This window comes from Pseudomyrmex gracilis, unplaced genomic scaffold (assembly GCF_002006095.1).
Source record: "Pseudomyrmex gracilis isolate BER0280 unplaced genomic scaffold, ASM200609v1 scaffold_4, whole genome shotgun sequence".
In the NCBI taxonomy this organism is placed as follows: domain Eukaryota; kingdom Metazoa; phylum Arthropoda; class Insecta; order Hymenoptera; family Formicidae; genus Pseudomyrmex; species Pseudomyrmex gracilis.
The window spans coordinates 1,699,391-1,715,731 of NW_018020588.1; the positions used below are offsets into that span (position 1 = coordinate 1,699,391).

General features: G+C 36.0%; 1 protein-coding gene across 10 annotated transcripts in view; it reads left to right on the forward strand.

Annotated features, from left to right (window-relative positions):
- The window catches only part of LOC109857144 (transient receptor potential-gamma protein), a 52,413-nt gene that overhangs the window by 23,793 nt on the left and 12,279 nt on the right, over nucleotides 1-16,341 (forward strand). For 8 of the 10 annotated variants that reach the window (XM_020433190.1, XM_020433206.1, XM_020433212.1 and 5 more), the window contains 6 exons: nucleotides 5,951-6,231; nucleotides 10,098-10,228; nucleotides 10,772-11,006; nucleotides 11,939-12,087; nucleotides 13,296-13,491; nucleotides 16,105-16,275. In XM_020433190.1, coding sequence (XP_020288779.1) covers nucleotides 5,951-6,231; nucleotides 10,098-10,228; nucleotides 10,772-11,006; nucleotides 11,939-12,087; nucleotides 13,296-13,491; nucleotides 16,105-16,275 — 1,163 coding nt within the window. Of the gene's footprint in view, nucleotides 1-5,298; nucleotides 5,467-5,950; nucleotides 6,232-10,097; nucleotides 10,229-10,771; nucleotides 11,007-11,938; nucleotides 12,088-13,295; nucleotides 13,492-16,104; nucleotides 16,276-16,341 lie in introns of all 10 variants that reach the window. The other 2 variants (XM_020433231.1, XM_020433221.1) reach the window with 1 other exon arrangement.

The following is a 16,341-nucleotide window of genomic DNA, read 5'->3' on the forward strand; positions in this document are numbered from 1 at the left end:
GTCTACTTTTTGAAATGCCGGCGATCTTAATTGGAAAAGTTCGCGCGAAGCGCAGCTAGTATAAATCAATCGAACGTTAAAGAAGAATTTTCGCTTTGAAAAATTGATTAACTTGATCGCGACTCATTGGAAGTTCGAAATATTTGCTCCAACTTGGGATAAATGTTTATCGATTTTTTAAATAATTTAAACCGGAATTTCAAACTCAAATAAATTGTGTTCCTTGAATTGAAATAAATCGTAAATAAAATTATACTCCTGATGATTGGCAAACAATTGCATAGGGGAAAGCGACCGAGAATTGTTGATCGTAATTATTATCGATTATTATGATTTATATCTTTATTGCTCATTAGTTAGTTAAATAATTTTGCGTGCAAACACAGTCATTATATAAATTGAGAGATAATTCATTATCATACGGATGCTCGTTTGTCATTCACTATTGGCATCTCTGACAGAATGACTATTATGCGTAGGCGAGATCATGTGCTATCGTGATAAAATCATCGTGTCAAACAAATCTTTCTTTTTCTCATGATTTTTGAATTCATGAGCAATTGTGTAACATTTTTATATATAATGCAACGGAAACATTTTATTTATTGATTTTATAATATTTTTGTCAGAGACTGCACAATTAGAAGACGTGTATATTATAATAACACATTGTTAACAGTCATCAATGCGGAACGAAAAAGGAAGTTTTAGCAAATGTATACTAATTTATACTTTTGAATGTCAATGGCGGTAAAACGATATTTTCGTTTATTTCGAAATAAATATAACGAAATAAATATGAAAATTTGATTTCTGACGTCATAATTCAATATAGTTGGACTAAGGAACCTTAAAAAGCTCAATTTGGATGCACTCGAATATTGCCTTGCAATTTATGAGGCTATCGGACAATTTCTCTCGATCACTATTAATCATTTTCATTATACGCACTAATGGCCCATGTTCGTTTATTCGCACGCTGGTGTTCATTACGACCAGCAGGCACGAGTTGCATCCAGCTGTGCCGCATGATGCGAGGAGCTTTTATTTCGTGTTCATGGCTTCCGCACGATGGTAACCCATGTTCAACGTAGAATATTTAAATTAAAATAAAAAGGAAAAGCAATATTTAATTTTAGTCTATTATCATAAAATATCTTTCGCGTTACGACAATAAAACGATCATATATCGATTGTATTATGTGTGCATGTGAGATATGTATAATTTCTATATAACGTAAATTAGTTAAAAATAAAACTAATATTCGCGCGTATGTATGTACAAGTGATTATTTGTCAATATTAAACTTGATTAAATACGTAAATTCTTCACGCGTTGTTATTAATGTATTAGTTCAAAACTATATCGTAATTTTTGATGTAGAAAAATAATCTATCTTTCAATTGTTTTGTCTTGATTCAATTCTTTTTTCATCCAATACAAGTCACGAATTATTTTGCAAACTGTACAATTAAGCGCACACGCAAAACAAAATTTTTAATAAAAATAAAAGATGATTATTAAATTCTCTCAGACTATGTAATAATAGTAGCGGATTGTTTTGGGTCAGACGAAGGTTTCCTATGCTATGTTAAGCTTGATGAACATCTCTCGGTAGGCACGTTTGCATAAAGGACGCTTCACGACGTTGGCTTTTCGCCAAAACGAAAACACGGTGCGCGTGTGCTCACGCGAGGCGGCGACTCTCGTTACAGAAGCCACGGCCGACAGAAACGCACTCATTTATTTCAGAGATCGTGTAAATTTGCTTCGTGTATAACTAGCCGACAAAAAGAAAAAGAATTAGCTAATGCAGAGAAAATCGATGTGTTGCGCGCCATTACAGATTCGAAGATTACACGCGTGAATTACGGTATGGTATTATTGCAGCGTGTTTTCGAACAACATCACGATATTGGTTCGCAATTTTCTATAATAATTTACTTTCGTGTTTTTCAAAAAGAAGATTTGCTCTAACGGATTTAAAAATTTCAATTTTAAGCGTAAAACACACGCGCATCGATACATTAAAGAGATATTTAAAGAGCGCACTTTTCTATAAAGAGAACGATATTATTCCGCGACTGACAAGAGGATGTTTTGCAGCGTCAGAAAGGTTCCTTCTGTAGGTAAAGTTGGACCTCATAACTTCTTCTGCAGAGAAATGGATAAACTGATAAATAGTGATATCTTCGAAGAAGCGTTTTCCTCGATAATCTACACACAACATAAATTTAAAAAATTTATCTCTAAACTCTTGTCGCGGATTATTTTTTCGAATACGCGTCATTGTGTATCGAGAAAAATAAATTATAAAGTTATAGCAATAGCAATGAAAAGTAGCACAAACAAAAATTTTGGTAATTTTTATAATTTTCGAGTGTCTTGTATCTTAGTAGATAATAAATATGATAACGCGCACGCGCGCGCGTGTGTGTGTGTGTGTGAGAGAGAGAGAGAGAGAGAGAGAGAGAGAGAGAGAAAGAGAGAGAAAGAGAAAAAAAGAGAGAAAGAGAGCGCCGCGGAAATTATATGCAGTTACGCGAGTAAAATATCTACGATCCATTTAAGAGAGCGGATTAGGTTGGTAAAATCTGTCAGGGTTTTATCACTCCTTGTGTTTCAGACACGCGATATGTCATCCGTACCTAACAGCACACAGACGGATTTAAAATTCGTAACTTGGCAGAAAATTCCGCGGCGGAATTCAAGTCCGACAACCTTTCACAACTATAATATAGCTTTTTGCCCCGACGGTTTGCCCTCACCAGGCCGAACGACCTATTTTTTTTCGGGCGACGTCAAAAGCAATCGGGTCATCGTAGGGGACGAAAAATTAGAGAGAGACGAACGGCTTCGCTTAACCATCGCGAAATTAAATTCGCCTGTTTCCATGCAACACACGTTCCTTTCGGAGCTACTAGGTGAGTCATTAATTATACGAGCTTTATCGCTCGTAAAGGAGCAGAATAGATATAGCCGGAGTTCGACATTCTGACTTTTCAAAAGCTCTCTCGCCAAATAGTATACGACTCAATATAAAATCAACTATCGTGTGTCTCGAGCTTTAGTCTCTCTCTCACGTCCCGATTAATCTGCTTATTTTGTAAACTGATTTTAAAAAAATGCTATAGTTTTGTTATTCACCGTCAGTACTGAAACTTTATAGTTTGTGTGAGATATATTATAGATTTTCGCTACTGGCAGTAAATTTCGGAACGCAGTTTATTTCTTCTTCAACGAGTATAGTAGCTACATTATTTACTTTTTAATAGTATATAACGTTTACTATATATACATAAAAGAAACAAAAATATATCAACAAAGAAAGATTTTGAGTTCTTTAACAAGTCTTTGAAATATTTAATCAAGTTATAAAAAACAATTTGTATTTTCATAAATGAAGGACTGTATATTTCTTTTTATATTCTCTCTCTCTCTCTCTCTCTCTCTCTCTCGATTTATCTCTTAAAAACAATCGTAAGTCGCTTAACGCAAATTTATTGAATAAATATCGAAGTTTTGTTTGATTTACAAATGAGCCATTCAGGAAAAGACAGCGCATACTTCTTTCTCATTGAAATTCCCATTGCGAAAACAACTTCGATAAATTCAGCGCTGTTATACAAAAAGAGCAAGAGTGTCATTAATTTTATTAGCTTTTACGTGGCGTAATTTATCATTACACAGGAAAAACAAATTTATCAGCGGTTTCTCATATGTCTATATGATTAATACGATCGCGTTTACACACGCGCATTCAATTTCTCTATTTTCCATGCAATACAATGTTGCATACTTCAATATTACGTTTCAATGACATAACGTATAAAGCGTTGATTAATGTTCGCTTTTGCTAAAGTAATAAAATAAAAAACACAAGCTATTAAAGCTTCGTGCACCACCTGTGTGCGTAACTGCGAAAGGTCAAGCACAAACGTCAAGAACGCTGGACAAAAACGCATCTTTGATCAATTTCTCGCTCATCTGTTTCTCGTCGAGTCTCTTTGAAATCTCATTAACAGCATTTCCGGGAGTCCGGAGGCCATAAAATTGTGAACACTCTTGCACGGAAATGCGAGTTTTGTTACTTTCTTCCTGTACAACAAGAAGAAGAAATAGAGCATGACCGAAAAAAAGTGAAAAAAAAGACATAATATAGAATGAATAATGATCGGTGCATCAAAATGTATAGAAATTTTGAGAATTACACGTTGCTACATCTTTTTTTTCACAGTTACTCCCAAATCACCGCACGAACACGTTGATGATGCAAAATACATCCGCGACTGGTCGTTACCGCTGTAATTAACCATGTTTTCTTGTCACTCGTGTTAATATAACTCTGTCTCGTGCAGATGTAGAGTAAGATCATCTTTAGTCACCACTTATGCAAGTGTAGTATTCAACTCGTTAAAATGTAACTCAGTATTTTTTTTTCTCAAAATTGTGGAACTTACTCACTTTATGTGTGAAAAAAATTCTATGCAAAATTACAACTATGATATCGGCGCGCGCATCATAGATTCTAATAGTACGTAATAAATTCTTTTCAATTATTTTCTGCAAAAATATTGAATGTGTCTGAACTTTGAAATATATTGATTTAAATTGATTGATTTATTAATATATCAAAGATTTGTAGAGTCAAAAATACATTTTAAAATAATTAAATATTGTTTTAAACAACACAGTTTGCCTATAATTCGTAGTGTGTATCTATACATCTCAGTATGTGATGAATATTGTTCACACACACGAACGTGAACGTAACGCGGTGAGTGTTTAGCAAAATTATTTATCGGACAGGTATGAGATGGCGAGCAACAGGTGCAACGGCAATATACGAAGGATCGATCATCGGTATAGGCTACTCTGCAAGTCTGTACTTGTTCCTAATCGTCGATTAAGCGGCAGATTTCGGTTTGAACTTAATCCCATTATCAAGTTTGCTGGTGAACCAAAATGCGGTTTTGAATCGGAAGAATCTACTGGCCTCGCCGCGATTTACCGCGCAACAACACATGACATTTGACGCGATCGAGAAATTTTCCACTAAACGCACAACGCAACATCGATTTTCTCAGTGGAGTAATTTTCAAGTCAAGCTCGTTGTATAAGCAATCATGTAGACGATGCGCGATGAAAGCGTCGTGGATCCCATTTGACGGCTAACATAATACTAGTTAACACACTGTGAAAAGTCACTGTTCTACTTAAGTAAGCTAAGAAGACGGTATTTTTTATTTGACGTTAATAGTCGCTGATTCTCGCTACGTTTGCTATTTTGTTTACAGCTATTCAATGATGTAAGGTATCATGTACGCCAGTGTTATAAGCTTCGGCGCTATTACATGCCAATTGCACCATCTTTCGAAGATTACGACACGACGATCTGCCCCGTAAAAGCACTACAATATAGCACAGCTCGCAAGTCTGTGTTCGCATGTGACTACTAAAAAGAAGTACGTTTCCCGTATCCATCATTCCTTTGAATAGTTCATCAACGAAATTTTTGTTGTTTTTATTGGAGATCATTTTTCGTGTGAGCAATATTTATACATAATCCACTTGATTTTTATGTAGACACGTATACAGCAAGAGTATATCTAAAAGGTATAAATAAAACGCACAGTTTTATACAAAACTCAATTTTTTATCAGAAAAACTTTTTATCAATGTTTTAGAACAATAACTTACAGACCGAAGGAGTATATTTATTATATTCTTTCTTTCTAATAAGACTCAACTATAAATTTAACGTAAAATGCCACATGTTGACACTTCCCTTTAATCTTAGCGCTCGAATCATTATGTTATTATTATTCTGCGAAATTCTATAAACCTTCGTGTTTATTTTATGAGAAAATATTTCCAACCTGGAAACATCTGATACACAACGGATCCGATGAAGAACATGACAATTCAACAGCACGTTCTTTGTTTTAGAAAGCGCGTACGAAGATGAGGAGCAATTTGCCAGGGGCGCTACTACCCCTGGTGAAGACATTGTTGATGAAGAAGACGGTAATCCAGAAGGTGAGGGTGGTATCAACAGCTTTCCCTTAAGAATGGCGGCAGACGCAGCGAGGGGTCGGCTCATCGCCGCCGCGGGCGGTTTCCTACGGGGTGCCGGACAACATGTAAACTTCGATCCCGAAGCGCCACCACTGCCGCAACAACAAACGATCAATTTGCTTGAACGACCGGAAATCGACAAAAAAGTCAAAGTATGGAACACATGTGTATCAGATTCACGCGTGTCATCTCATAAAAGATGACGATATGCTAAATAAAATAAATCTTCGACGCATCCGATTACATAAAGAATTTCAAAGATTATTTTTAACATCGAATTTTGTTTACATCGCGGTAAAAAAACATATTGCATAGCTTCTCTCTTTGTACCTTAGTTTATTTTCTCTTTTACGTTAATTGTTTCTTTCTAATCTGATTATGCTTTTTGATATAATTAATTGCCGTGGAAAGAGATATAACCGTGTTATATCAATTTAAATTGCGGTTCCAACGTTAATAACGTAACGAAGAAAAAGATTATATCGGGTCTTGAATTCCAAAAGATGAAAATAAACGCGCAACCACTGTTTCCGTTCGCGTAAATTTCGTTTCTCGTCGCTCTAAAGGAAACTCGAGTTTGACGAGCGGCAAAAGAAACGAGAAAGGCGACAGCTGATAATGATGTTTTGATGTCGATCTAATTTGCGCGCCAAACCAAACTCGCCAAACCAACTTTTGTGAATCACGGAAGAAAAAACAAATGTCGCCCTTCTTTTTTACGTTCTTTATTCTCTTGCCGGAAGTTGACCGTGCCGGCAAGCAACTTGCCTTTTCTACTTCCGATTTTTCGTTCGACAAGAAAAAAAGAAATGCCGCGCGCGGTCGATCAATTGGGTAAGGTTGGATTAAACTTTAATGTGTGTGTGTGCTGTTTCGATAATCGGATTTAGCGCAAACAACGACGGCGACAATAGACTGAAGGTGATTATTTTTACATAGAGGATTGGCAAATGGATATATAACATGAGCCGCATATCGAACGTTACGATTGATCGATGGCATAGACGTTTAAGCTTTGAATAGAACAAAACTCCTCACAAGCTCAGTCGAATTTCTCGTTCGCGACTGCATTATTTAACGGCGTGAGATAGATCCGCAAATAACTTCGTCTAAACCGTGTTCCATGAGAAATTTTATGCATAATAGACATATTTGACTCGCGACGCGTATTGAAAAGAACGAAGAATCGCGAGTTGATTAAAAGCTATTTGCTACGCCCGAAAAGTTACTTCGAGAGAAGGTAAACGAGAAAACATGTCGCTTGGGAGAAATGTTTTTCACGTTTATCTGAAATGATGAAGACGTTCAGCAAAATACGAGCGGTAGAAAATCACACGCGTTTATCGGACATTTGTGATACCAAAAGAGTAGGCTGGCGCGGATTTGCGTTTTTATCATCTCGTCATAAACCAACGAACAACTAGGATTTCTTAAAAGGACAAGAACGAAAAAGGAAACGCCTCGCTTCTTCCGGCTTCGCGTTTCCGGAATCGAGATTGTCGCCACGATTGTCATCCTGAGACGCACTTTACACAGCGAAACTCACGCGCGTTGAATCTATTTAGAGATGAAAAGTTCCAGTGCGCGTGATGCTTTCATCTTTTAGTACCTCGTAAATGTCCTCGGATGAGCTCGCACAGCAAAACCGCACACAGCCTCTGAATTCTGGTGTGTTATGTGGCCGAATTTCGGTTCCCGACTTCGATCGTGCGCTTCGAACAACAACGGTCAATATTTAATGAAATTAAAATTATGCGTCTGCAAGATTAACAGAAATAAACAGGATTACATTCTTGCAGTCTCTTTTGAGATCATTTATTATGCGATAGCTACAAATATTTAGCGTAATTATATAATGAAAAATGTCTGTATTTAATTTTATCCTCAATTTTAACAGATATTTATTTTTCTTTTCTTTCTTTTTTTTGTTTTGAAAAATTGCATTTTGTCTTGATATTTATAGCTATGTAGATATAGATTATATTTTTATTTGCTTTTCAGTAGTCATAGACAATACAGTCAAATGACAATAGATCACAATCACGTGCGTGCGCGCGTATATATATATATATATATATATACAGGATGTCCGACAATTAGTGTAAAATCTCTCGTAGGCAGGTAGAAGGAGTAAAACTGAGTCAAAAAGTCCTGAATTATTGTTTTCTATTACATATAATAAAAGAGTAATTATTGAATAAATCAAGCCAATCAGCGCCGACCTTTAGCCGTCAGTTAGCTGCGCGGAGCGCTCACGCACACCAGGCGCGTGGTTCACTGACGTGCGTTCGGCTAAAGGTCGGCTTGATTTATTCAATAATTACTCTTTTATTATATGTAATAAAAAAAATAATTCAGGACTTTTCATCTCAGTTTTACTCCTTCTACTTGCCTACGAGAGATTTTACACTAATTGTCGGACACCCTGTATATATATATATATATATATATATATTGTACATATACATATATATATATATATATACATGTATGTATCGTATCTGCGCGCGAGAAGAGGAAACTTGTTTATTCTGACACACGACAAGGATATTCTGACACTCGAGATGCTAGGACATAATACTCTGCGAAGGCCAGCATATGACAACGAGTGTTTGTCAAGGGGCACACCTTAATTGTCACACCGACGCACCCTTCACAAACACCGATCTACTTTATAACACACGCGAATATTGCGCGTTCAGACTCACGCAACCCTCTTTCACCATAACGACCACGCATTTGTCTCTTAAAAGTGGAGATTCTCAACCAAATAAAGCTTTCGATCATGCAAAATATCCATATTGATCCTTGAATCAAAATTTACATTTGAGTTGAATCATAACCACTCGTGAGTGTTATAACATGTCAGACATTTATGAATCGAGTTCTGAACAATATAATACACACTCGCTCGTCATGCGACAACAGTTATCACGACGAATGAGTGAGAGCAAGTAAGAAAAAGTTTGTTACATTACGAGAGGAGAAAAGTACCGACACTTTTATAGTAGTATTGGCTAAGCGCGTGTTTCAATAACTTTCGATAACTGATAAATATTATAGCATAAGCCAATTTATAATTTAATACTGATTTCAGTGCAACACGATGTTTATAACATTTTATATATAGGTGATTGCGATTATGTATACAAAAATTTATCCGTGATATAAGAAAGAAAGATGGCGTTAAAGAAAATGCAAAATAAAATCTTAATCGAGAAAAAGAGTATTCGTGAGAAAATTGATAAAGCTAAGGATCAAAAAGACCTAAAATAGAGAACTAGAATATATACTGACCGATTTTGAAATGTGAAGCGCGCAATGTGTAGAACGGTTACACATGCTTCAAATGCAGTCACGAAAGAGACTACAATTGATCTTCAGGGGCAAGTTACATTTCACCTCGTTAGCTACTCTTGCATGTGGACGTATTCGCTCTTGCCGAATTTCGTATGCAGCTTCAGACATGAGCGTTGCGGCAAAATCACGAGCGTTGAATTGTGTATGGTCGCCACAACGAATGACGGCAGTCGTTATAGAATATGTATGTACTAAAGAGACAAAATATGTTACTTAATGCAAGTTTAGTGTAATCTCTGGTAAGTGTGCAACGCGCGGTGCAATAGAGCTATATAAAGCAAAGCAAAAGTGTTTAGAAACGGAAGAAAAAACTGACAAAAGTGTTTTTTTTTTGTTTTTTTAAGGAAAACACATAGAAAAAAAATATACGCGACGAACTTTGCGGTTATTGCAGAAATTACGATTTAGAAATTACGCTATTTGCCTTTCAGAATTTTTCTCTCTCTTTTTAAGGCACCACATTTGCACGGAAATAATTAAACAATTCAATGGAATGTTACGGAGTGCTATTGCATATTTGCGTAGTTTCAAAGAAATATATGCGCGTGTTATCTGGAGTTAAGTGTTCGCGAGTTAACGGTGCTGCACGACCGGTGCTGCATCAAATATTTTCAAAATGTATATTTCAGCCGTATATAAGACAAAGTTGCGCTTTCAGAGACACAGCATACACGGCATGATGGAGGAAGAGAATGTGGTGAGACCTCATCAGGAAATGGCCAGCTTGTCGCTTCAAGAGAAGAAATATCTTCTCGCCGTCGAGCGCGGAGACGTGGCTTCCGTCAGAAGGTGAATTGAAATATATGCGCGATATCCATATCTCTCTAGTTTTGTTTCTTTATTATATATTTATCTAAAGAAAATTGAGACACATTTTCACAAATTTCTCGATCAGCATCACAATTTCTCAATCTTATCGGTGAACTTCGAATTTCTCTTGATATATTTACGTAAATTGTAAATAAAAAGCTTACGGAGATCTTGTCTCGACATTTCGTCTCGATTCACTTTTTTTTGAATTAAACAATTGTCTTTGTTAACTTGCATGCATGCACGTGCATCTTACACTGGAAAATACAGATAGACATTATACAAAGAGAGGAAACTTTTTTTATATCAAGGAAAAACACCAGCCAAATGGCATACAAGAAACTTTTTTTTTTAACAAAACCAAGTTACGGCAATAGACTACGCGAAAATCGCAAACACATGTGCTTAGAAAGATATACGACAAATATTTGAAACAATTTTATTGTATATGAGCGTTTTTATCTATACGGATCTTGAGAATGGCATTCCATCAATCTTTCGAACATCTTTACGTCAATGCAGAATGCTACAAAAAGCCCAGGAGGCTGATATTAACATCAACTGCGTGGATCCTCTCGGGCGGTCGGCTCTTCTCATGGCGATCGATAATGAAAATCTAGAGATGGTGGAGCTTTTAATAGAGCATAAGGTCGATACTAAAGATGCGCTGCTTCACGCTATCTCTGAGGAATTCGTCGAAGCCGTAGAGGTCCTTTTGGAACACGAGGAGAGCCTTCACAGGAACGGCGAGCCACATGTACGTGTTTTTCTCTCTCTTTCTCTCTCTCTCTCTCTCTCTCTCTCTCTCTCTCTTTTTTGTACAGTTTAAAGAAATTTTTTTAACTGAAAAGTAATATTTCTACTGGTCTCTTTTGTAAAACATTTTACGATCGCAACTTTGCATTTAAAATCACGATCACTATCATTACATTTTAATGCGAACATTACATATAAGCAGGACATGCAGATTTAACAGTTGCTCAAGATGATAAATTGATTGACGCGTTGTTCCATTTATTTTATAACGCGAAGTACTTCATTTCGTCTGGCGGCGGTTATTCGAAGGAAACGATTAAAGAATTCGCAAAACATTTGAAAAAAAAAAAAAAAAAAACGAGCAAGCTGCAGAAAGAAAACATGGAAGAAAACGAACGCGAAATTTTTAACAGAGAGTTCTAATCGGCTTTACTAAGAAATCAGCTTACGTAGAACTTGAACGGGATGATATCCATAGTCTGAAAGCGCTGGACGAAATCATTATACAGGATGAATTGGTTCCCCGCGAGAGAAAGAACTTACCACCCGTGACGATGATTGATTAAGCCGATCAATAGAACAATGGCGCAAGTTTATAGAGAAAGATTATTTGTCGATTGCTTGCGCAAAAGAAATGAAATATCATCCCGTTTAGTCTTGGAGTATTATTACTTCATCATTATTTCATTGTCGAGACCGTCTTTATTTTATTCGTTGAATCGGAAAGCGTACTGAAACGTAGAGAGAGGAACAAACGCACTGCACGCAATATAAGGCTCGGAAAAAAAACGTTATAATTGCGCGACAAACATTCTGTGAATGCTAATTCGAAGAAAAAAAGCGCTAAAATAAGTGAAATATACGCTCAAACGAGATTTTTTAAGCGGTGCTGGTAACTTTATGGAAGTAATAACTTGCGCTTTAATCCTTTAGAGCTGGGAGGCTCTACCTCCTGATACAGCCACGTTCACGCCCGACATTACGCCATTGATCCTGTCGGCCCACAGGGACAACTACGAAATCATAAAGATTCTCCTCGATCGTGGATCCACTTTGCCAATGCCGCACGATGTACGATGCGGGTAAGACGCTACAAAAGTCCATTAAGCTAGTTCATTTACTTTTGATCAATAAAAACTGTTCGTGCCAATGAGTAATGTAACTGAGATGAGATATAAAAATAAAGAATATAAATATGTATATGTAAGTTCTTTTATAAATTAAAAATAAGACAAAATGTAGATTATATGTAAATATCTTTTTATAGATAAAAAAATCAAGAAAGTAAATCTGTATAAATTATTTGCAAAATATAGAAAATAAGAAAAGACAATGTAGTTCACGCGTATAGATGTTTTAAGTTCGGTTTGCAAGAAAAATGAGTTCCAATTTTTTTCAACAAGTGCGTTAAAAGTGTCTGTTGTCGTTGATTGCCGAATAAGAGATCATTCTTTTTGGTAGAGTTCATTAATTTCTCCACCAAAGAGAAGGGGAAGTTTACTGCCTTATCCCTTTGTGAGGACACGACAGAAGCTAATTAAATTAGACTAAGCGTACATGAGCGTTGCATTACCACTATCACTATACTCTACGGAGAAAATTTAATTTGTGACACAATAGCATTATATTAAACTTCGCAAAATCCTATTTGTAATCGCATACCTTTTCAAAAAACTATAGGGAACTTTTGTCAAATTGTTGAATGATGTAAACAATCGAAAAAAATTTATTTATTACGCTCTACATAAAAATCAAATTATATGACGACTACGAAAACGATAAATAGAGTTTGTTGAATATAATAGATGAAACAGAAAAAAGTTTTAAGTGCGAGATAGTTTCAAATATTTTTGCGAAAATTTTTCAAAAACGCACAAGTGCCGTTTTTCAAATAAAACGATTGTACGAGTGTGCAGCGGAGCGCGCTTGCATATTCTTCATCTACTCGAAAACTAGCGCTCTTTTCAACTTGAAATCTATGCAAAAACTATTGTTATTCAAAATCGTGTGTTTGAGAATCCACATTTTTCTCTTTTTCTTTATATAAAGTTAGTGTAAGATATAAAGGATAAGGAAACAATATTTTGATCGCGCGCTATCAATTTAATTATTTCCTCTAAATTGAATTTATCTCGACTGTTGCATAAAAGTCGGAATATTGATAAAAGAGATTATAGTTGTACAAAAATGACATAATCTTGGGACATTGTTCTCACCAAGCGATATCCTTAGAACATTGCCCGAACTGTTTTCATTTTATATCTCGCGTTGTTATTATTTATATCACTAGATGCGACGAGTGCGTGACATCAAGGATGGAGGATTCCCTGAGGCATTCGAGAAGTCGAATAAACGCCTATCGAGCTCTAGCGTCGCCATCTTTGATAGCGCTATCGTCTAAAGATCCCATTCTGACTGCGTTCGAGCTCTCCTGGGAACTTCGACGACTCTCGTTCCTGGAGCACGAATTCAAGTGCGAATACCAGGTAAAACATGAACATTGTTTTTTTCTAGAATGCGCTTTGTTCGTAAATGCGTAACTTTGTGTCGCGTCATTGTCATAAGAATTCTCCGAGCTTGTTTTCTATGAAAGCAATTTTTTATGTTTAAAATAAATCTCCTAACACACGCTATAATTCGTAATATCATAATTATATCACGTAATATCATCATACGTAATATCAATGTGAATACGACTGCCAAAATGAATGAAAAAGGGCATGAAAAATCTCGAAAACAACTGTCTTTTCAACTGCAAATTAAGGCGCTGTTACTTCTCTGGTGTTTTTTTTCCGCGCATCCCAATTTCACGAAACAAATTTATCTTGCAACAAAGTACTTGGGTGGTGCGGCGCGTGGCAGTTATCATGTGCTTTCCTCAATTTACCGATCCGAAGTAGATGCACGTACATTCGCACGCACGCGTCCGCGATTCTCTCTATAGTGACGTCTCTTTCGTTTCGTGATTTCTCAAGCGTTGGATCAAGAGCGTACGTTCTTCGAATACTTCACCGTTAGTCTTCTTCTCTTTTTTTCTTGTTTTTTTTCTAGCTGTGCCTAAGTGCTTAAGGACGTTCTCCGAATTATTGATTTTCCTAGGATTTTCTTTAAATTTGCAATATACATAGTTTATGATCTTATTTATACGTAGCCTTTTTGGATAATAGGGATAACAATGTTAAATTCCAAAATATAGAAGATTTAAGTTTCAATTTTTAACATGGATTTCCTATGCTCAGCCTTTGTGAAGTAGGGTTTTTTTTTAAGTTACTGACAATTTTTGTAGAATTTTTTTAAAAAACAAGTATGTGGTAGCGGAGAGTGTCTTAATTAAAATACGATTTTGAATAATATGGCAAGCAACCCTTGTTTTCAAACTGTAGCTTTTTTTTTGCTTTTTTTTTTTGCTTATTTTTTTGTTTTGCTGGATTTATGTGCGCTGTGTACTGCAGCTATTTTTGAACTTCTGCGCAGAGTAAGCGGATCTTAGCAGTGCTGAATAGCTCAACTTAACTTTGTTACAGCAGTACAAACTTACTCATGAGAAGAGATATTTTAAGTTGCTAACCACTGTATTTAGATTGCTAACCACTGCAGAGGAGAACGTCCTTAAGTAGAAAGTTTAAGTGATTGTTCATCACACGGTCGAACAAGTTTTGATTTATACGTGTGTAACTCACGTTGTGTAACAGCGTTTGAGCAGCAATATGATGGCAGCAACGTATTATATTTTAGTCTGCTTTATATTTTTCCTGACCACGCCCTTGTTTTCTCCATTTCGTCGTTGGTTGTGATTTCTTCTCTATTTGGCTCTTTTCTCCCAATCGTTTCGACGGCGTCATTAATTTCGTTTTTTTTTTATGTTCGTCATTTGCACAAGTTTTTTGTAAATAGAAAGTTTTCATCTTATTTTTTGTTTCCCGCTGTTATATATTTTTTTCCATTTTTCAAGATAGGAAAATCAATTTTCAGTATCTGCTCCTTGAAGACGAGAATAAAGTGAATAGAATTTTGATAAATTGTACGTTCCAAAGAAATAAATATTCTTCTCTCAATTTTTCTCCTGATTGCAATTTACACTCTTTTTTTCCATACTTTTAAGTTTCGTGGACAATTATGTCATGTAAATTCTAATTTTTTTTGGTTCAAACAATATGTAAAATTATCGATCTGTCATCAATCTTTTATGTAATCTTTCTTCGCGTTTTCTTCCAGCAAAGCAGTGCACTGAGAAGATTAAATATACGATATCTCATGCATTATACGAATATCTTCCCGCAAGACACTCTTAGTTTATGACGGCGTTAAGATTAAAGGATGGCAACCCGATGTTGCAAACTGCAAATTTAAGATAGCAGTACTACTTTATCTTCATATAAAACATGCAATTTCAAAGTAGCGCAATTATGTTGTTCATCTACTTACCGCTTTTAGCCTACACATTTTTACATTAAATTTATATTAAATTATAAAAATAAAGTCAAAAACATTACGAAATGTGAAAAAATGTATACTTTTGCTGACGGATGATGAAGCAGCAGCGCGTCTTACTTGGCGATCGACAAATGATTAACAAAAATAAACGTTAGCCGATCGTTATCTTTGTCTTTCTGTGAAATAATAGGACAAAATTTTCCACAAAGTTTTCGCGTTGGCTAACAATGCGAGACACATTGCGGGGACTGTTATATCCGTGAGTACGTGACGAGAATTCAATTAGAGTCATGGCAAGATTGGCAAAAGATTAGAATAGAATCTCGAGCGCTTGTCAACCTTGCAGAAAGCCTGAAAGTTCGATCAAGCTTTTGCCTTGGCTTTGTCAAGAGAATGAATGCGAATCTTATATTCCGGTTTGTAATTCTTAACGCGCGCGAAGCGTAGCGCAGCACCCAAATCCGCATCAAATCCGGAAAGATGAACATTTTTCTTCTCTAAAATTATCAGAAATTTTGCAATTGTGTCTAGAACGGTATTAGATAGATTATTTTCTCTCAGATAAATTATGACTTCTTAAAAAATTAAATATCCCGAAGAAGAAACGCACGTTTTCGAAATTGCGACGTGTCCGTGATCGAGAACGATCGAGTTTGTGATTTCAGGAGCTACGGAAACAGTGCCAAGATTTTGCCACCGCTTTGCTGGACCATACTAGAAGTTCCTACGAGCTCGAAGTCCTGCTGAATCATGACCCTACGGGACCAGCCTTCGAGCACGGAGAGAGAATGCATCTCAACCGTTTAAAATTAGCAATTAAACTGAGACAAAAAAAGGTGTGTATGTGTAAAGTTACTTTTAAATAAAAAGTTTCTACTTTTATGATTTATATTTTATATCGA